The 21,805-nt window shown below is 34.6% G+C and overlaps 1 protein-coding gene across 1 annotated transcript in view; it reads left to right on the top strand.

Moving 5' to 3' along the window:
• Window positions 1-21,805, top strand: part of zip (myosin heavy chain 10) — a 380,860-nt gene that overhangs the window by 272,808 nt on the left and 86,247 nt on the right. Inside the window, exons 20-24 of the mRNA XM_090375898.1 lie at window positions 1,673-1,804; window positions 4,225-4,445; window positions 11,003-11,117; window positions 13,369-13,524; window positions 19,385-19,533. Coding sequence (XP_090232024.1) covers window positions 1,673-1,804; window positions 4,225-4,445; window positions 11,003-11,117; window positions 13,369-13,524; window positions 19,385-19,533 — 773 coding nt within the window. The remainder of the gene's footprint in view (window positions 1-1,672; window positions 1,805-4,224; window positions 4,446-11,002; window positions 11,118-13,368; window positions 13,525-19,384; window positions 19,534-21,805) is intronic.

Here is a 21,805-nt window from a genome sequence, read left to right as displayed (position 1 = left end):
TAATAAGAATATCTGACTAAATTTCTCTTTAATACCAACTTTATATCTGGTATATGAATACTTCAAATTAATGTGGTTTTACTGTAATTTGATTCACTAATATATCTCAGAATGCAATCATATTTTGTTATGCAGCTACTCCCCCAGCTTGCGTAATACTCGACTTACGGAAATTCGACTTTACATAAGTTTTTGTTGGCCAGTGCAAACTTAAAAGTTGTGGAAATGTATTTTGCATCCTGTAGGAATAAATGGAGGTATCGTGAAAATATAATGTGAACCCAATAACACTTTTTTTTTTTTTTTTTTTTTTTGGTAGTTCATTCAAAGACCTCGGATGTTGAAATTTTCACTATATATAACCAAGCTAGTTATCTCTCTAAAAGGTTTTTATAATGGAATTGCACTACACTTTCATCGTTATCATATGGCCCATTATAAAAATCAATTTAGAATGCCTTTGTCATATTTTTCTAAAACACATTTCTGGAGGTCACTACCATAAAACAATAAAAACAGTTTGTACTTTCTGGTTTATTGGGCTTTTATATTAGTGCAATCTATTATAAACGTGTAGTAAACTCAATCTTATTGCATTTGTGATAATACCAATAACTGGAATTCTGTGGGTTTTTACGTTATCTTCAATCATATAAAAAACAAATTTTCAGAATATGCTCTTCATTCCTATTTACTTATTACAATGGTGAAGGGAAAGGGGCCAATGAAATTACAAGTGCGGCTGTGCTAGGAAACAAAACAAAATTGATTTAGAAATTAAGATGATTAATTAAGAAGTATGAAGAACAAGGTTTGTCATCTATTGCATGGAATTAGGTCTCACTGCTTCAACAATGAATACTATTTTAAGGGACAATGCGTGTATAAAAGAACATGTTCAAGGATAAACGCATTTAAGATCAACAGTGATCACAAAACAGCGTTCAGGTGCTGTATCGAAGATGAAAAAGCTATTAATAATATGAATAGAAAATCAGATTCAGAAGCAAGTGCCCTTGAGTCCAATGGCCATTCAAGCAAAAGCAAGAAGTATTTATGAAGATATTCAGGATAAGTACGGCAAACCCCAAGCCAAGTTCATGGCAGGCAACCGGTGGTTTAATAGGTTCAAGCATTGCTCTGGTTTCCAAAACATAAAGTATGCAGTGAAGTTTCCAGTGCAGATTCTGCAGCTGCAGAGAAATTTTGTGATGTGTTGGAAAAAACCTCTTCTAAATCTCCACAGCCCTCAACTTCTGCAGCGGTGTGCTCATCAGCTGGAGAGTTAATTCTGACAACGATGCTCGAAAGGCAAAACTCGCTGATGTTATTCCTGTCTCCTCTCTTTTTATAATTTTGTAATTTTTCCTGCGCATGAGATAAAAAAAAAAAAAAATTAATAAATAATTCTATTTACTTGTTCGTCAAACATTTCTTTTTTGTTTCGATCAAATTCAATCAAATTTGCTTCCATCAAATTTGCGAGTGTTGCATAAGCATTTAGGGAAATTCCAACTTATGTAGAGTTCCACGGAACACAACCTTTACATAGGTCGGGGAGTGGCTGTATTACTATTGTTTATAATATTATTTTTAGAGTAAAATACAAGGCTATTTATAAATGTCATTGTCAGATATAATCTGTATTAACATCTAATATAATTTTGTTTAGGTAAAACCTCTACTACAAGTCACAAAACAAGAAGAGAAACTAAATGCTAAGGAAGATGAATTGCGACAAGTTAAGGAAAAAATGGAGAAGGTTGAAATGGAAGCTACTGAACTAGAGAAAAAATTTCAACAGGTAAATTTTTATGAACTTTATATGTTAATCTTTTAGAAAAATGGTGTGAAGTTTATATCTTAAACTCCCTTGTGATCTACAGAAGGAACTATTTTTGGAAAGTGTTTTTTTAGATTTATCATTAATTGATGTGAGTTTTATGTTGATAATGAAAGGCTTAAAGGATATCGTTATGAAGGTAGGTATGTATGCCTAATAAAATAAACCTCTTTAAAATCCAGCACACTTTCTAAAAAAAAAAAAAAAAAAAGATACGCGGGCTGGGCTGTTCAATAAAGAGATTGTAAATTTTTTTTTTTTTTTTTTTTTTTCACAATATACTACCTTTATTAATCATCCATATTTTGATGGTCCTTTTCAAAGTATCCCCATTTGATGAAATGCATTTACTCCAATGTTTCTGCCATTCTTCAAAAACGTGATGGAATTTGTTTTTTGACATGCATTTGAGAATTGCCTCCAGTGTCTTCACAAGGTCAGGGCTCTGGGGTGGATGAGGATACATTTCACATTATTGCTGGCTCAGCACTCAATGACAATAGGAGTATTGTGAGGTCTCACATTGCTGTGATGCATATCCACCCACCTGCTTAAATGGTGCATCACAACACTAATGTGATCCCACAAAGCATACAGTTCTGTAGTAAAGTCCTGTAACAAGTTGTATAACTTGGCACAAAGTGCTGGTAACCCATTCCTTGAATATCAATAAAGAGATGACCACAACCTTTCCTGTGGAAACCACAACTTTTGGGATTTTTTTTGGTGTTGACAATGACAAAAGACTTCCAAATAGTGCTTTGTTGCTTACTCTCTGGGTCAAAATGATGAAGTCATGTCTCATTTAGCCGTTATCACCTTGTGCAGATCCTCATTGTCTTCTGTAACCATCCGTTGCAATTTCTAACAAACCTCCATGCAAACTTGTTGTTGCTCAGGCACAAATGGTCTTGTAACCCAGCGTGCATAAACACATATGCAAATGGTCATGGACAGTACCGTGTGTGCTTCCTACTGATATTCTGAACATCTTTGCCAGTTGCCTTTCTGTTATATGACGACCTCTCACAATTATAGAAGCAATGTTTATGGTTTCTGTGGTTGACAGCAGTGGTTGGAACTACAGGACCACCAATTTTTGTGATTGAATTGCATCAGTCTTTAAACATTCTAAACCATCTGCAAGTTGTGCTATGTGGAAGCATAGATTCACCATAAGCCTCTTAATATTTCATATGCTTCAGCTGATGTTTCCTCAGATGGAAACAATGAGAGCAGCACTGTTCTTTGCATGTCACGTCCATTGTTCCATAGGTAAAACTGAACAGGCATAAACTTGACCCACTGCCAAGGTCATACTATGCATAAGAGAGCTGCACAGTTGCTATGTAATGCAGTTTGGATTAGTCTTAAATTCTGCAGTTTAGCTAGAAATAGCAAGCAGTATGGTTTTTCATGAAAAATTATTCATTCTGATAATTTTGTTTATTGAACAGCCCTTGTATCTTTTAGCCCAGAAATATTAAGAAATCACTAGTACATGTATCAGCTTATTTCATCTGGATTTTAATAATGATAATAACATTTATTTCACATATCTGCTGTTATTGATTAATATAGAAATAGTAATAATTCATGATTTATATATTTTGTAAACTCTTCAAAAAAAAAATAAAGCGCTCTTCAAAAAGCAGCGAATCTTCTATGTACACTACATAATCAAGAATTTCCGTATCCTTTCTGCGCATATACTATATTGCCCAATCATTTCTACAGTCAGTGCATGAACAAATATAATATCCAGTGCTTTATCTACAAAATACAATACACGAATAGCCTATTTAACGCATACAATAATAATATTTGTTGGATTTAATTGTCTAATTGCTGATTTCTATTTGTCTGCTTTTAATGAAATTGGCTTGACAAGACTTTTCTAAAAGAGCTAAATATAAAATTTTATGAAAATCTGCCCAGTGGGAATCATGTTGTTAGATATGGCTAAACAGATGGATGTTGTGAAATTCAGCAGATGACTTATTCATATGTGAAGATGCCTAAAAATGCATTACAACATTATTTAGTACCTTATATACTAAATATTATTCAGTGTAATAAATCCTAAAATCCACTAAAGTTCTTTCCTTTTCTGTTCAGTTGATGTAAAATTAATACTTCAGACAAATATTGAATAAATAAAATATTTATGAAAATAAGGTAACAGAATAAGGAGTACAGAGCATCAATAATGCATACATGGTGATGTAAGCAGGTACTACCAACTTTGTTTTGATTTGTTGAAACACACACACTGCATTGTGTACCTGATAAATGTCTAATAAAAAGCAGTTATTTAAATGATTATAATTGTGTATTATGAAAGTCTTACTAATAATGTGATATTTTTGCTTTTGCTGAAGATAACAGAAGAGAAAAACATGTTAGCGGAACAACTGCAAGCTGAAACAGAGCTTTGTGCGGAGGCAGAGGAAATGAGATTAAGGTTAGCAGCCAGAAAACAGGAATTAGAAGAAATATTGCATGACCTTGAAGCGAGGATTGAAGAGGAAGAAGAACGCAATCAGACATTAACATCAGAGAAGAAAAAACTTCAATTAAATATACAGGACTTAGAGGAACAGTAAGTGTGCTGATTATATTTGTAAATAATAGGTTTATTCCAGATTTTGGGAGTAGCATTTGGAGGTTTTTATTTTACAAACACAAAAACATTAATTAACACTCCTACTTATAGCTCTCTTACTTTTAATGCATTTTTTTGCCTTGCCCAATAGTAAATCTTATGAAGTGCCATACAGTACTATGATTTAACATGCATTCCTGTTATATTGCTTTTTTTTTTATTTTAAATCCCCAGAAGGAATAAACCTGGTTATACCCACCTTATCTGATTTTTGGTTTTGAATGGTAGGTTGAATTCTAGGAATCATTTATGATGTTGTTTGTTTACTACATATACATTGATTCTGGTGCCGGTTATATTTGTTTATATCATATTTAACTGGATGGTTTGAAGTTAGAAAGGTCACTTTTTTACAACTTTCTGTCTAGCATTCTTTTTACAACTTTGTTGCTGGTGCAGTAATCAGGTTTTTTTTTTTTTTTTTAGTCTGTGTGTTTAATGTAGCATCAGTAAATTTCATTAATAAATGAATTATTTTTATGTTAATTCTACATATGTCATGTTTATAATGCCAAAAATATACACCAAAACTCAGTTTAGATCTTGCTTTATTTTTAATAAAACCACTGCACTGCATGTTAGCAAAAACATGCAGTGCAGTGGTTTCACTAGGAACATAACTTGTACATCACTAGGTCAGTTTTAATTTCTTCATCAGTGGGTAAATTAAATTACATTTAATAAAGATCTGAAGATTAAACGATACAAAGTATATCCATTGACTAATCACACAGTAGTGGATTGTTCTTTGACAATAAAGAGAGTCATTAATAGAGAAATTTGATTTATAGGAGGAGGAACAACATCGTATAAGCAGTTATAGAAAGTTTCATTATATTAGCCTTCATTAGGGAATGTTTGTTGTTAGCATCTGCTGCTATCCTTGCTGAATTTTCTTGAGATGCACAGATATTTTTATGGGTTAGTATTGATGGAGAAAAGGGCAAAGGCCAGTAGTCATTATCATCCTGGCCTCCATTGGACACTGATTCTTCCCTCCTGTCCCCAGTTTGTCTGGAACCATCTGATAATTCTGGAACTTTGTTGCTGAAATGAGTTAAGTCATGTGGGGTGGGGGTTAATTCTTCCTATTTCTGTTAGTTTTTTTTTTTTTCCCTTGACTTGGGTTGAATAGCCCAGATTACTACAAATTTTCCCCTGTGTTTGATCATAGAGAGAATTTGGGACTGTTTTTTGTTGACTGAATAGTTCTTAGTAATGCTGTGATATGTCATATCACTAGCTGCCAATTCTAATATTAGTGAAATTCTTTTCCATCTTGGATGAAACTTCCTATAAGACTGTTCTTTATAATCCTTTTCACAATGGCAGTCTTCTCTGTTTACAGTTTTGTTGGACTTTCTTGGGTGACTTTGAAGGGGAAGTGGCCATAGAACCATGTTTAGCCAGTTGTTCTCTTGGTTAATACTCTCATTTTGTTTTAGTATTCTGTTATCTAATTTGCCAATCTCTGGGGATAGTATGAGAATGGGAAGGATAGAATGGTATAAAATAGTAAAATTTCAGGGGTAAGAACATAATCTTTGGTTATGGCAGTGGATACTATTCTCTTTACAAAATTCTCTGGATAACTTTTGTGATACACAATGTCCTTGGTAAGATGTCCTCTGTTTATTTCTTGTGGACAGCATATCTGAAGATTTCTCAGGTTTGTGCTTGCTTTAGTTCTAATGGAATTGAAATTCCATTGCAAGAATATTTGCTAATGCTATTGAAGCAGTGTTAGGTTGGTTGGAAAACTGCTAGTTTGGGGGTATTCACAGATTAATAGATTAACAGTAGCTGCAGACAGAGGTGAAAGTGATTCTTTGATGACTCACTTCTGTGAGTCATCACAGAACAAGTAAATATATGGGCTGTGTTAGGGTAACCGAGAGTAAGATATTGTTGATATATCAGATGTGGTGTCACACAAATATAAGGAAAAATGCAGAATTGGAATTTGGGGAGTACAATGTGTACAGATAGGATAGAAAGGGAGCAAGTGTTATGCAGTTAGTTAAGAAACACAATCTAAGGAAGTGCATCCAGTTGATATTGGTGGACAATGCAATGTTGAGTCAGTTTGGTGTAACATAAGCACTGGGAAAGCAAAATTGAGAGTAGGAGTGTGTTATAGGCCTAACGACGCTGATGGTACAATGAACAACTAGACAGAGAAATAGTGGGCCAGTAAATCAGATTGTGCTATAACGGGGGATTTTAACTTCCCAGATATTGACTGGAATTTGTGGGTTGGTTACTTGAACACTAGCAAAACTTTTTTTGCTAGTGATTGTCATCAGATCAAGAGTATTACCTCCCTCTGGTGTTTGCAGATGTATTAAGAATCTGCAGGTAAAGGAACCACTAGGTGGCAGTGAACAAAGAGTGCTGATGTGGGATTTACTCAAAGATGTAACTACCATCAGGGGTAAAGGGAAGGGTTTTTGCTTTTGTTAAGGTAACTACAGTGGGACCAACTGATGATGTTACCAACAGTAAATTCTAAATGGGAAGCATTCAAGAAATTAATCTTGGAAGCTACTGTGCTTTTCATACCAACTAAGAAGTACTGTCAAGATTTAGGCCTAAATAGATGTCAGATGAACTAATTAGACTCGTGGCAGAGAAGAAAATGCATGGGATGAATATAAATTATCAGGCAACACAGAAGCCTATGGTATTTATAAGCTAGTCTGCAATCAAGTCGCAAACGAGATTAGGCAAGCAAAGGCAGATTATGAAAAATCTTTGGCAAAGGATGCAAAGAAAAACAGCAAAGGCTTTACATATGTAAACTCTAGAAGGAGGGGGATGAATCAGATTGTTCCACTTGACATTGATGTGTCGACTATCTATGATTTTGCTCAGGTAGCAGACAAACTGAATTAGTATTTTGCATCTACATTCACATATGAGGAATTCTGTAGAGAAGTGGAGGCCAAAACTTATCAAACTCTAACAGGGAACTAAATTATTTTGTAATAACAGAGCAAAGTGGAGGCGAAATTGTTGAGGTTAAATGTAAGAAAGGCACCTGGGGTGGATGGGATCTATCCAGTTATATTAAAGGAGACAGTGAAGTAAGTAAGCAAAAAAACCCTTAACTGTGATTATGAGAGCATCCTTGGACTCAGAGGGAGGTTAACGGACTGCTGATGTGCAAATGTATCCCCAATTCACAAAGGGGGGGGATCAATGGGATGACATAAATAATTACTGACCTGTTAGTTTAACTTCTGTTCCAGCAAAAATAATTGAGTCATTGGTTAAAGCACTGCAGAATCATCTAGACAAGGCTGCAATTACAGTTCAGACACAGCATGGGTTTGTTAAGGGGAAGTCTTGTTTTACCAGTTTGATTGGATACCATGATGTGGTTATAGAGGAACAACATGCATAAAATAATTTTGATATATACTTGGATTTTAGGAAACTTTTTGATGCTGTTGCACATGGAAGACTGCTATAAAAAAATTGGAGCAGTATGGCATATTAATTAGACAGGTTGTTATGTATATAAAGGGATGGTGGAGTGGTAATCAATGGACTAATGTTATTAATATAGTCCCCCAGGGGTTCGGTGTTCGGCCCATCGTTGTTTTCTTATTTATCGGTATTGATGAAGCTATATCATGCTTAATGTAGAAGTTTGCAGAAGATACGAAGGTTTGCAGGGTTGTTAATGACAGTATTCTGTACAACAGGATCTAGAAAAGAGCAGGTGGGCTGAGAAGTGGCAACTGTTGTTTAACGCTCACAAATGCAAATTACTGCACATGGGTAGCAGTAAACACAGAGTAACGTACCGACTATGTGGTACTACACTCAGGGTAGTGGAGAATAAAAAAGACCTGTTCGTAATTGTGCAGTCAGATATGAAGTTTTCTGAGCAGTGCAAACAGGCTGCAAGAGTAGCTCTTGGGGGGGGGGGGCTTGCCAATGATATACAGGAATTTTGCTATCAGGGATAAGGAAGTGATTATCCTCTTTTACAAGGCAGTTGGCAGGCCATATTTACTGCATACAGATCTTGAGGCCTCATTCTAGGAGGAACAATGGGTTGCTCTTACTAAGAAATTCTTAAGTTCTGCAAATTGTAGTGTCTGGAGACCAGGCACATGTCAATGTGATGTGATTGAGACGTATAAGGCCTTGAATGGTTTGAGCAAGCTCAATACTTTTGGGATTCTTCCTCTTGCTTAGATTATGCACCTGAGGGGGGTCATAAATTCAAATTGAAAAAAGTCAGTTGTAGAATAGTTGTGTGGAAACTTGCCTTAAGCCAGCAGGTGGTTGATTGCTGGAACAAAACAAACCTTCGTCTGTTGTGTTAAATAAATTCAAGGCAAAACTAGATGAACTTTTGAAGTGAAGGATGGGTGAAATGGGAAGGTTTTTTTTTTTTTTTGGCTGATGCTATATAAGCTGACTTACTTGTTGCATTAAATGCCTCTGCTAATGAAATGGATAATGATCTTGTTGTCCATCATTTCATCACTGTCATGTCATGATGAAAGAATTACGTTCTAGCTTAAAAGCAGAAAGTATTTTTGGATTACTGTTGTTAATGTGTAAGTCTTCTAAGCCTTCCCTGATGGCTTTTACAATCAACATACTGAACTCCCAGAATGGATATTGTAACATATAACTAGTTATGTAATTTAAAATAAGTTAATCTAAATATGAATAAAAATTTCACTGTTACTGATATGCATTGTAGTGTTTTATACAAAAATTATCTAGTTCTGCAGCTCGGAATTTCCTTTAGTCTACATCAGTTCTTACTTATTGCTATAATAGAAAAACTATTGCCTAGAATGGTTCTTAAATAGGACAACACCAATTCTAACATCAAAATAATCATGATATACTTTCTTTCTTAATGGCATATTCATTAAAGTTTTTCATGTTTTGATCCTTCATTTGTAAAGAATGCAGAGCTTATTACAGAACCATTTCTGGAAATGGGTTTTTTTGTTAGCATGTCTGATCACTAAGTTAATGTATTGTGTTCTTGGCATGTTGGTTAATTGAATGGATGTTTAATAATATTCATGAGTTATCTAGGCATCAGAATAATTAAGATTTCGAACTGCTTATTTTAAATTTCTGTGTAGCAGTGTATGAAAGGTTGAAGTAATTAGATATGTAGATAAAATTTACAGTTTATTGCTTTGTAAAACATCTTAAAAGTAAATAGCAGATTTCTTAAAAAAGAGAATAGACTGTACTTATTACTGGATGCTACTTAATGTTACTGGAAAAACCAGAAATGCATATGGGAAAAACTAAAATAATTTCACATGTAGATTAGAAGAAGAGGAAGCTGCTCGACAGAAACTTCAACTAGAAAAGGTCACATTGGACTCAAAAATCAAAAAAATCACTAAGTTAATGTATTGTGTTCTTGGCATGTTGGTTAATTGAATGGATGTTTAATAATATTCATGAGTTATCTAGGCATCAGAATAATTAAGATTTCGAACTGCTTATTTTAAATTTCTGTGTAGCAGTGTATGAAAGGTTGAAGTAATTAGATATGTAGATAAAATTTACAGTTTATTGCTTTGTAAAACATCTTAAAAGTAAATAGCAGATTTCTTAAAAAAGAGAATAGACTGTACTTATTACTGGATGCTACTTAATGTTACTGGAAAAACCAGAAATGCATATGGGAAAAACTAAAATAATTTCACATGTAGATTAGAAGAAGAGGAAGCTGCTCGACAGAAACTTCAACTAGAAAAGGTCACATTGGACTCAAAAATCAAAAAAATCACTAAGTTAATGTATTGTGTTCTTGGCATGTTGGTTAATTGAATGGATGTTTAATAATATTCATGAGTTATCTAGGCATCAGAATAATTAAGATTTCGAACTGCTTATTTTAAATTTCTGTGTAGCAGTGTATGAAAGGTTGAAGTAATTAGATATGTAGATAAAATTTACAGTTTATTGCTTTGTAAAACATCTTAAAAGTAAATAGCAGATTTCTTAAAAAAGAGAATAGACTGTACTTATTACTGGATGCTACTTAATGTTACTGGAAAAACCAGAAATGCATATGGGAAAAACTAAAATAATTTCACATGTAGATTAGAAGAAGAGGAAGCTGCTCGACAGAAACTTCAACTAGAAAAGGTCACATTGGACTCAAAAATCAAAAAAATCACTAAGTTAATGTATTGTGTTCTTGGCATGTTGGTTAATTGAATGGATGTTTAATAATATTCATGAGTTATCTAGGCATCAGAATAATTAAGATTTCGAACTGCTTATTTTAAATTTCTGTGTAGCAGTGTATGAAAGGTTGAAGTAATTAGATATGTAGATAAAATTTACAGTTTATTGCTTTGTAAAACATCTTAAAAGTAAATAGCAGATTTCTTAAAAAAGAGAATAGACTGTACTTATTACTGGATGCTACTTAATGTTACTGGAAAAACCAGAAATGCATATGGGAAAAACTAAAATAATTTCACATGTAGATTAGAAGAAGAGGAAGCTGCTCGACAGAAACTCCAACTAGAAAAGGTCACATTGGACTCAAAAATCAAAAAAATTGAAGAAGATTTTGCAGTGCTTGAAGATAGCAATCAGAAGGTATGATATTAGCTAGATTCTGTCAGTTACATATACAGGTAGTTCATTAGATAGTATGAATCAGAGCTGTAATACTCAATATGTTCTACGTTGATAATAATATTAGTAAATTAACAAGAGGAGTTTACCTCAATATAGTACGTGGAACACTTCCGTATGATACCCTCCAGAAATTAAAACGGAAAAAACGAAAAAATCGACAACTTACCGGTACATTAAAGTAAAATATAAATAATTAAATAATCAATTTAACACAATTCAAAATCAATTCAAAACAATTAAAATTCAAATTAACGCAATTAAAAGAATCTAACGAAAATATTCAAAACTATTTTCCTTCCTGAAGTTGACAATGCTTTTCGACCGACTGTCGTGATCACAGGAATGAAAATTCCTGTGATCACGACATACTGTGATACTTTAATGTACCGGTAAGTTGTCGATTTTTTTCGTTTTTTCCGTTTTAATTTCTGGAGGGTATCATACGGAAGTGTTCCACGTACTATATTGAGGTAAACTCCTCTTATTAATTTACTAATACAGGTAGTTCATATACAGGTATACAACTTTACGAGTTAATTTGTTCCTAGCACCAGCTCATAAAGTAGGAATTTTTTCCCGTAGATGTAATGTTAAAACGGGTTGCATTCTCAACAATGAAATTTGACCATAATGATGTTAAATAAAGGTCAACAAAACAATAGTTTATGCTTAAACAATGATTTATTTATCTTAAAAAATAAAAACACAGCCTTTAAAATCAAGCAAATTATAATAATAAAAAAAGTATGTCATACAAATTTTTTTTTTTTTTTCCTTTGGTAGTTATTGGCACATCGGCTTCTGTGGCCATATTGCACCTCCCAAGGTTTTTGCAGTACTTTGATCCAAGCCCGAGGCGGGATTCGAACCCGCGACCTTTGGGTTGCCAGGCAGGCGCTTTACCGACCCGGATAGCCCGGTCGGCATCATACAAATGTTAAAGAATGTTTATTCTTCATCATCATAGACTAAATGCACACTTGTTGATGGTTCTTTACTCATTGTTGGCTCATCACTCATTGGTTTTTTGGAAGCACAAGGAGTCATTTTCTTTATCGGAAATACTTCAAGTCGTGTTTCCAAGACAGTCTTCTCTTTTCTTTAGAAATTTCACGATAGCATGCATAAACATTTTTTTTAAAAATCTGTAGCAACTTTTCTAGTGTGCTCAAAATTTGAATCTTGTGATGCAAAAATCTCAATTGCTTTTTCTGTGTTGAAAAGCTTCATCAAGCCCCTTGAGAGTAAAGGAAGAAACAGGAGTTTCGTCTGTTAAATCTTCTTTTTCCTCAGCTTCACATTTTTCCATTTCAAGGTGGTCTTGATTTGAGCTCTGTTGTGTTTGAAGCAGATCAGTGATGTTAGTTGCATCATTAACGACCGCTTCTATTTCAATTTCTACAATCTCTGCTGGTTCTTGAAATCCTTCAAAATTATCAGTAAAATGATGAAAGAATTTAAATTCCAAATACCACATTCGTCTCTGTAATTTTGTCCCACACTCATTTTATTATTTTGATTGCATCTAAAATATGGAATTTTTTTTCCAAAATTTAAGTTTGACCTCCCTCATCCTTTGCCTGAACAAATAAATGCACTCACAGTAGTAATGCATTGTATAGCTCCGCTCGTGATTTGAAATGCTGTAGTTATAAATAAATGCTAAACATTCATTGCAATTAATATTCATATTTTAGATTCTGTTGATACTTGATATTTGGATAAAAACTCATAAACCCGGGAACTTGTAAAGCAAGAACTGCCTGTACTAATTAAGAAAATGCATGAAATAAAATTATTTTAAGCAACTTATTAGCTCTCCATTCAACAGTAAATAATGGTAGTGACTTTCTCTGGAGGGGGAGGTAGGTTGGGTAAATCTTTTCTTTCAGATTGCCCGAAGTGTTACTGATGGTATCATGGCATGATAAATTTTGCTGGCTTATGGCTCTCCCTTGCAAACACTATGGATTTTATTTGTTTAGTCATTCAATCTGAGAGTTCAGATTGAATTTACATTAGGGAATCAGGCTTTTTTTTTTTACTTGATTTAATCTCTTCGTCACCAGTTATAATGCCAAAATAAGCATGATATGCTTTTTTTTTTGTTATTGCATTTCTTTCTTAATGGCATATTTATTAAAGCATTATTATCTGTATGTTTGAACATTTACAGCTTCACAGTTCTTCAAATTTTGTTTAATTGCAGATTATAAAAGAAAAGAAAATTCTAGATGAACGGCAAGCAGAAGTTTCCCAAGCACTAGCAGAGGAAGAAGAAAAATCCAAACATTTGACTAAATTAAAAGCAAAACATGAAGCTACCATTATTGATTTGGAAGAAAGACACAGAAAAGAGCAACAGGTAAATTCATAAGCTTGCTCTCTTCTTAATATAGTTCAATATCTGAGCTCTCAAAAAGATTTGGTATTTCAGTAAAAAATTTATTTACAGAATTTAACTTCTAATGAATGGGGTATTTCATCTTGTGTCTGCATTTAATGTGTTGTTTGTGCTGGGGCATCATCTGTGAAACTATTAGTAATGGCCAGAAGATGCATGGGTTAGGCTTTTGCTGCGTCAACAACAACAACAAAAAAAAAAAAAACCTTTGACTATACAACCTGTGTCTGTCCCTCTTATCTGTACTCTTCTCACTGTCGGAATGTACCGATCCAGTCAATGTGCTTACTGAACACGCCCCAAATCTTTTTCAAAACCTCTAAGAAATATTTTGTAATCTTATACGAAATTATAAAAGTGCCAGTATAAATTTTTTTTTTTTTTTTTGGCAGATATAGAATAAGTTCATTTTTTTGCATTTGTCATTTTAATACTAGTATAGATGGATGCTCCCTTTGCTCTTCTCACCATATGAATTGCCTGTCTTTGTGCCTTTTCAAGAAGCTTATTGTCTTAAATGTGACCCCCAAAACCTACCTAAATACAGTATTCCAAATGCAGTCTTCCTACTCCTTAGATGCAAAGGTACAGTAAATCATTGATAAAATTTTGCACCTTACTGAGATTGTATTTAAACTGGGTGCTAAACCTCATCATGTCTGAATACAAACTCTTAAGTCCAAATTTATGTAGACTAGTGCATGTTCATGTAGCGTTAGTGTGGGTTATGTTAGTTGTTGTTCATCCAGCTTCTTAGCCTAGGGGGAATGTGTTTTCACACAGAAACCCCTAGTTTACCATCCAGTGCCACAAGGAGGTGGGCCAGGCAGTGAGGAGTGTAAAGGGCAGGGTGAACCCTGAGGTATCCAAGGCTACAGGTAGGGAAAGTCCAGTAAAGGGGAGAAAAATCGGACGGAATAATGGAGAGAGGAAGTGGGGGGGTTAAAGCGGTAGAAGAATAGAAGGAAGTGATCTCTCTAGAATCTGGGTGTCATCAAAGATGAGCTTGGGAATGGTAGATTTATCTTGTGTGAAACAAGATAGGGCTGATTCGTTTTTAATCTGACTGAATTTACCAAATAAAGTAGAGTGTCAATAATCTGAATTAATTGGGACCAGGGGTAGTTTGGACTTACAATTTGTTCGGATTTTTGAACTTGTCAAAAATACCATTGTGGAGACTGAATAAAGTTTGGTCAATTTAAAAATAAAAACACTGGCTTTAAAATCTGAGGGATCACCTAATTTTTTGTTAAAATCCAGCACCCATTCACACAACAAAAATCCAGATATGGGTTCTCCCTAACTTCGTCTTTGTGTGAACCACAAATAAACTGCATCTTCATGGGATGGGTCATTAGCTGTTCTCATAGTTTTTCTCTTTTTTTGCACCATCTGAATCAAGTTTTGATTCAAACTTTAACATTTTTTCCTTGTTGTTTTTAGTGTCTGTTATGGTTGACTTTCCAACTTCATAAAATTTTGCTAACAAAAGTCTGTTTAAAATCTCAATCTTAGATTCAATTGTTAAAAATTTCTGCTTTCTTTTAAAAGATAAAGAAAACTACAGTACGGCAAAATAAAATTCTGTAAAAACTCTGTTCAGAATCTTTTTACTCCATATGTTGCTTGCGCATATAGTGCTAGTTGCAATTTCTGCGTGTCGTATTTTTTTATTGACTGACACTTAGGTTTGTTTTACTGTTTTAAATTTTACAACCAAAAAGAAAAATGTCAGTGAACAGAATTATCAGATTACAAAGTGTTATTTTTAGTTAGTATTATATGTATATTAATTAAGCTATGTACAATAAGCATAAATTTATTTTCATTTTGCTAACCTGTGGGTTCTTCCTCTTTTCACATATCATTTAATTTTGTTAATTGGTAAGGGGGGAAAAAAGATGTAAATTTGTGCTTTATACTGTATCCTAATTTTTATAGCCAGTGGATAATATTTCTCCGATTTTCGCTTGTTAGAATTGCCATTTAATAGAATCAAATTCAATTCTCAAACGTGATCACAATAACCGGCACTTATTGTAATTATTTTATGGCACCAGCATTAAAAAAAATAAGTGGCGGCTCATTCGGATTATTGATGTTCAGATTTTCGATGCTCTACGGCATTTTCACTTTTTTGACAGAAAAAGCACTTGCACACAAATTCATCAAGAGCTGATTATAAGAAAATAAGGATGACAGCTGGTTATGTATTTCTCTTTCTTCTGTTTATATGTGGTATTAGTGGTGCAGATTTTGATGTGCTCTTCCGCATCAAAATTCTGCATACTGGAAACTAATTTGAGGTAAATTTTTTGTGTTACTAGCTTCCAAATACATTGGACAGTCTGTTTTACTGTGCATTAATTTAGTACAAGGAAGTGATGTTACTTTAATTACTAGTTCTTTGAGACTTTCTTAAGATGTAAACAAGTTATTGACACATTCAGAAACTTTAACTGGTTAAGCTTATATCAGTTGATATTAATGAAATGTTAAAACTTTTTTGAAATATTGAAGACTATCTTTCAGAAGAAAAGAGCTTGAAATTTACTGTATAAGAATCACAATTTTTGAATCCTTAGATGAAGCCTAGTTCTATGTTAGAGTGCACTTGGTATATTCAATAAACAATTCTGAAAATTGCATAAGAGTTAAGTTAACATGCATCAGGTGTTTAAAATGCTGAAATTACTTAAGCTTTAACTGATTAAAATATTCAGGGTGAAGAAACTAAATCATTTAAAGAGATAAAGTAGATATCAGAGACGTAGTGTCACACAGATATAAGGAATGCGGAACTGGAATTTGGGGAATACAATGTGTATAGAAAGGATAGACAGGAGGGGAGGAGGGGTTATGCTATTAGTTAAGAAACACATAAAATCCAAGGAAGTGAAGCCAGTCGACATCAATGGACAGGGCAGTGTCGAGTCAGTTTGGTGTGACATAAGCATAGGAAAATCAAAATTGAGAGTAGGAGTGTGCTATAGACCTAATGCTTCTGATGAGTATAATAAGATATATTGTACAGGGAAATAGAGTGGGCCAGTGAATCAGAGAGTCTTATAATGGGGGATTTTAATTTCCCAGATATTGACTGGAATTTGTGGGTTGGTCACTCACACACTAGCAAGGCTTTTGTGGATTTATTGGATGATTGTTTTCTACATCAGCATGTTCGTGCGGCAACAAGAGGGAGCAATACTCTTGATCTGATTATCAGTAGTGATTCTTCATGCATTAAGAATCTGCAGATAAATGAACCACTAGGTGGCAGTGATCACAGTGTGTTGAAGTGGGATTTACTCAAGGAGGTAAATACCATCAGAGGTAAAGGGAAGGGTTTTTGTTTTCGTAAAGGCGACTATGATGGTCTGAGACAGTATTTAAATTCTATACAGTGGGACCAACTGATGATGTTACCAACAGCAAACTCAAAATGGGAAGCATTCAAGGAACTAATCTTGGAAGCTACCAGGCTTTACATACCAACTAAGAAATATTGTTCAAGGTTTAGGCCTAAATGGTTGTCAGATGGACTAATGAGACATGTGGCAGAGAAGAAAAATGCATGGGATACATACAAATTAATGGGTGACATGGAAGCCTATGATAGATATAAGTTGGTCTGTAACCAAGTCACAAAGGAGATTAGGCAGGCAAAGGCAGACTACGAAAAATCCTTGGCAAAGGATGCAAAGAAAAACAGAAAAGAGTTCTTTACATATTTAAACTCAAGAAGGAAAGGGATGAATCAGATTGGTCCACTGGATATTGATGGTTCAACAGTTGAGGATCCTGCTCAGGTGGCTAACAATCTAAACGAGTATTTTGCATCTACATTCACGCATGAGGAGTTATTCAGGAAGGAGAATGATGTAGGTAAAGTAAACGTTGGCAGTGAGCTAGATGATTTTGTAATAACTGAGAGGAAAGTGGAGGAGAGATTGTTGAGGATAAACATAAAAAAGGCACCTGGAGTGGATGGGATCTATCCAGTTATATTAAAGGAAACAGCAAAGGAGGCAAAAGTAAGCAAACCCCTAGCCATAATTATGAGAGCTTCTTTGGACTCAGGGGAGGTACCCATAGACTGGAGATGTGCAAATGTAACCCCAATTCACAAAGGAGGATCAAAAGCTGACAAAAGTAATTATAGACCTGTTAGTTTAACTTCTGTTCCAGGTAAATTAATGGAGGCACTGGTTAAAGAAGCACTGCAGGATCATCTAGACAAGAATTCAGTTATAGCTCAGATGCAGCATGGTTTTGTTAAGGGCAGGTCTTGCCTGACCAATTTGATTGGATACTATGATGTAGTCACAAAAGAACTGGATGCAGGGAATAACTCTGATATTATATATTTGGATCTTAGAAAGGCTTTTGATACTGTTGCACATGGAAGACTGCTGCACAAATTGGAGCAGTGTGGCATTGGAGGCAAATTGCTGCTATGGATAAGGGGATGGTTGAGTGGCAGAAGACAGAGAGTGGTAATCAATGGACACTGCTCAACGTGGACTCATGTTATTAGTGGAGTTCCTCAGGGTTCAGTGTTGGGTCCGTTGTTGTTTTCGGTGTTTATGAATGATATTGATGATGGTATATCAAGTTTAATGTCCAAGTTTGCAGACGATACAAAGGTTGGCAGGGTTGTTAAGGACACTACTGACGCTATGCTGCTGCAACAGGATCTGGAAAGGTTGAACAGATGGGCTGAGAGGTGGCAAATCAAGTTTAACATTGACAAATGTAAAGTACTACATATGGGAAACAGTAACCACAGAGCAACGTATCAACTCTGCGGTACTACACTGACAGTGGTGGAGAATGAAAAGGACCTGGGGGTAATTGTGCAGGCAGATATGAAGTTCTCTGAGCAGTGCAGATGAGCTGCAAGAGTAGCTCATGGTGTCTTGTCAGTGATATACAGGAATTTTTCTAGCAAGGATAAGGAGGTGATTATTCCCTTGTATAAGGCAATGGTTAGGCCACATCTTGAGTACTGTATACAGGTCTGGAGGCCTCATTTCAAGAAGGATGTAGAGCTGCTGGAATGGGTACAGAGAAGGGCAAAAAGATAAGTGAATGGAATAAAGGGTTGCTCTTACGAAGAAAGGCTTAAGTTTTGCAAATTACAGAGTCTGGAGACTAGGCACCGGCGAGGTGATCTGATAGAGGTGTATAAGGCTTTGAATGGTTTGAGCATGCTCAATGCCAATGGGATTCTTCATCTTGCTCAGAATAATCACCTCAGAGGGCATAAATTCAAATTGAGGAAGGACGGATGTCGGATAGATGTGCGGAAATTTGCCTTTGGCCAGCGGGTGGTTGGTTGGTGGAACCGACTTCCATCACTTGTTGTTGAAGTTGATAGCCTAAACAAATTTAAGGCTGAACTGGACAGGTATTTCGAACGAACGGAGGGGTGAAATGGGAGTGGTGTGTGTTTTTTTTTTTTTTTGGCTTATGCTAAATAAGCTTGCTTTCTTGCATCATATGCCTCTACTAATGCTAATGCTAGATATGTAATAAACGATTTGTAAATAGCTAGAAAATGGGCTGAATCCTTTAAATTCAAATTTATAGAATTATTATGAAATAAAATTCATTTTGTCATTTTTAGAGTAAATATTATCTTAATTTGATGTTCTCGTTGGTGTTTTTTTTTTAATTAATTAATTACTAGATTTTAAATTTCAAACTTATATTTGTTCCCGTTGTAGCCACCAGAATCTGATCACTCCCATTCTCTTTGCTAATTCCCCAACTAATTTAATAGAATTTTAACCACACAAATCATTCTTTTAAATAGGTTCGTCAGGAACTAGAACGGGTTAAACGACGCTTAGAAACTGAGTTGAGTGATGTTAAAGAACAGCTAAATGAGAAAAAAATTCATGTAGATGAATTACAACAGCAGTTGTCTAAGCGAGAAGAAGAACTTAGTCAAGCACTTATGAAGTAAGTTTTTTTTTCATATCAGCTTATTTTTTTATTATAAGATAAAATTGCATATTTTAAAAACAAGAGCTAATGATTTCTTTCTTCAATACTTAATATTGCTCTTTGAAAGGACCTCTTTGTTGAAGTAGATCATCTATTATGTTACAAAGGATATTATAAATGCTATACGCTCTAGGATTCAGTCTCAAGAAAGTCTAACGAGACTTTATTAGATGACCAGCAGATTTAATGTGTTGAATAACAAGTCCCATACTTCTATAAGCAGAGCTTGGAATAATTTATGCAAACACCCTACTGCTGCGGATGTATTACACTTTAAGAGAGCATGAGCTAATTCCAGATACACTTAACTGGAAAGCAAACAAGAATTGTGGAGACTCTTTGCCTGTACAATTAAATCTACTTAAATGTAGACCATATGGAATAAAATGTATAACAAATTCCATACAATGTCTGTCCATACTGAATGTGAATGGGCAATGAAGTTTCACTTCTGAACGATCTGGTTGACATTCTAGAAGAGCCCTTTGCTCAAACCTCTTCCATAATTTCTAGATTTTAAAGTCCTACACTGAAAAGCAATCCCAATTTCTGATGTTGCTTTGCCCTACAACTATTTATTCACCATGACTGAATTGCATCTTGTTTTAGACAGCAGCAACATGTTGCTGATGGGAGTACATTTTGTTAGGGTAAAATAACTCAATGATGAGAACTCTCAACTGTGGATTTTCAAAAAAAAAGGGGGGGGGGGATACCTTCCTGGATAATTGCTGGCTTGCAAATGTCAGTCTTGTTAAAACTCGGCAAAGACCCAGTGAATCCATGCCAATACTTGGCCAATTCCCTCCTAAACAGCTTTATGTGCAAAACCATGTCAAAAACTTGTTAATGCTGGCCTAACCTGGTCATTAATCAAATATGTTGTCAACCTTTCACAATGTGGCTTTCATGTAATCAGATCTGCTGTAGACCTCATGATTCAAATGAAAGCCCAGATTCATAATGGTTTCATCAGAAGATAATACCTAATTATTGTTTTCCTAGACATTTAAAAAGCATTTTATACAGCTTGATGTTATGCATAATATACACACTAAGAATAAGGAGCCTGGAGCTTCTTAAATTATATCCTTCCAAGGTCCAACTTCAGTTTTGCAGCTTCATCAAGAAAGGTGTTTATTTTAAATGCCACTCTCTTTGTTATAAAAATTATAATATCAAAAATGATTGCAGGCTGACTTCGATTAATTCGTCCCGCGAGTGCATCATGGAAATGTATTAATTGAATATTATAATCAAAAGGAAAAATTATAATTGGTCCTTGACCTTCAAATATATAAATAATTTTAAAAATACCTTTTAAATAACTTTTTTTTTAACTGTATACCATGTAAACAATAATGAAAATAATTATAGAATTTAATGTTTATTGCTTAAAACAGTGGTTCCAGACTGCTCTGTGGAATATTTTAAATTTTCAAGGGAAACACAGCAATACTTGACATCTGTCGGACACCGCATGACCTACTAGCTCGAGGTAGTTCACAGTTTCAACATTACTTATTAAGTTGTTTGGACCTAACTACTTAATAAACGGAACTGTTAGGTATTTCTTTTGGCCAAGGGGTGCCGTGAAAAAATTACTGAGACATTAAGGAGATGTGAACCAAGAAAGTTTGGAAACTCTAGCATAAAATACACAATGAAGAAACTATTTGTTATGGACATATTTGAACAGTGTTGGTGGCTTTTTTTTTTTCATCAATCAATTTCCGATCGCTGACACAATCTTCTCTAGGCCCTGGTATTTGGAGTGAATGGATGGGTGAAATGAGAAGGTTTTTTTTTGCTGATGCTGTATAAGCTTGCTTTTTTGAATCACATGCCTCTACTAATGCTAACTTTGGGACATACTTCCTTTAGGTGGACTATAAAACATTTGTGTTACAATCATGGAGGTAGCAGCATCAATGGCACAGGATATCAAATTTTCCAATGATATTTGTTTTTCATCAAACCATGTTTTTACAGCAGCAAAAATGGATATTCCAGTACAGTCAGTTTCTATAGATTTTACAAGATTTCATCTAGTTCTTTTACCATTATCTCCTTTGTGGTAACTTTTTCATCTGGCTCGTTTAAAAATTAGAATTTTTAAATGCAAGTCTGCAAGTGACTTTATTAGTGGGAGACAAACAAGTAACACATCTTCTTCCTATGGTTGACTGAACACACTGAGGCAGGCAGTGGGCAAACGCTTGTTTAT

The sequence above is a fragment of the Mastigoproctus giganteus genome, chromosome 6 (genome assembly GCF_048544385.1).
Source record: "Mastigoproctus giganteus isolate SK-2022 chromosome 6, ASM4854438v1, whole genome shotgun sequence".
Taxonomy (NCBI): Eukaryota; Metazoa; Arthropoda; class Arachnida; order Uropygi; family Thelyphonidae; genus Mastigoproctus; species Mastigoproctus giganteus.
This window is presented reverse-complemented; position numbering and strand designations above follow the sequence as displayed.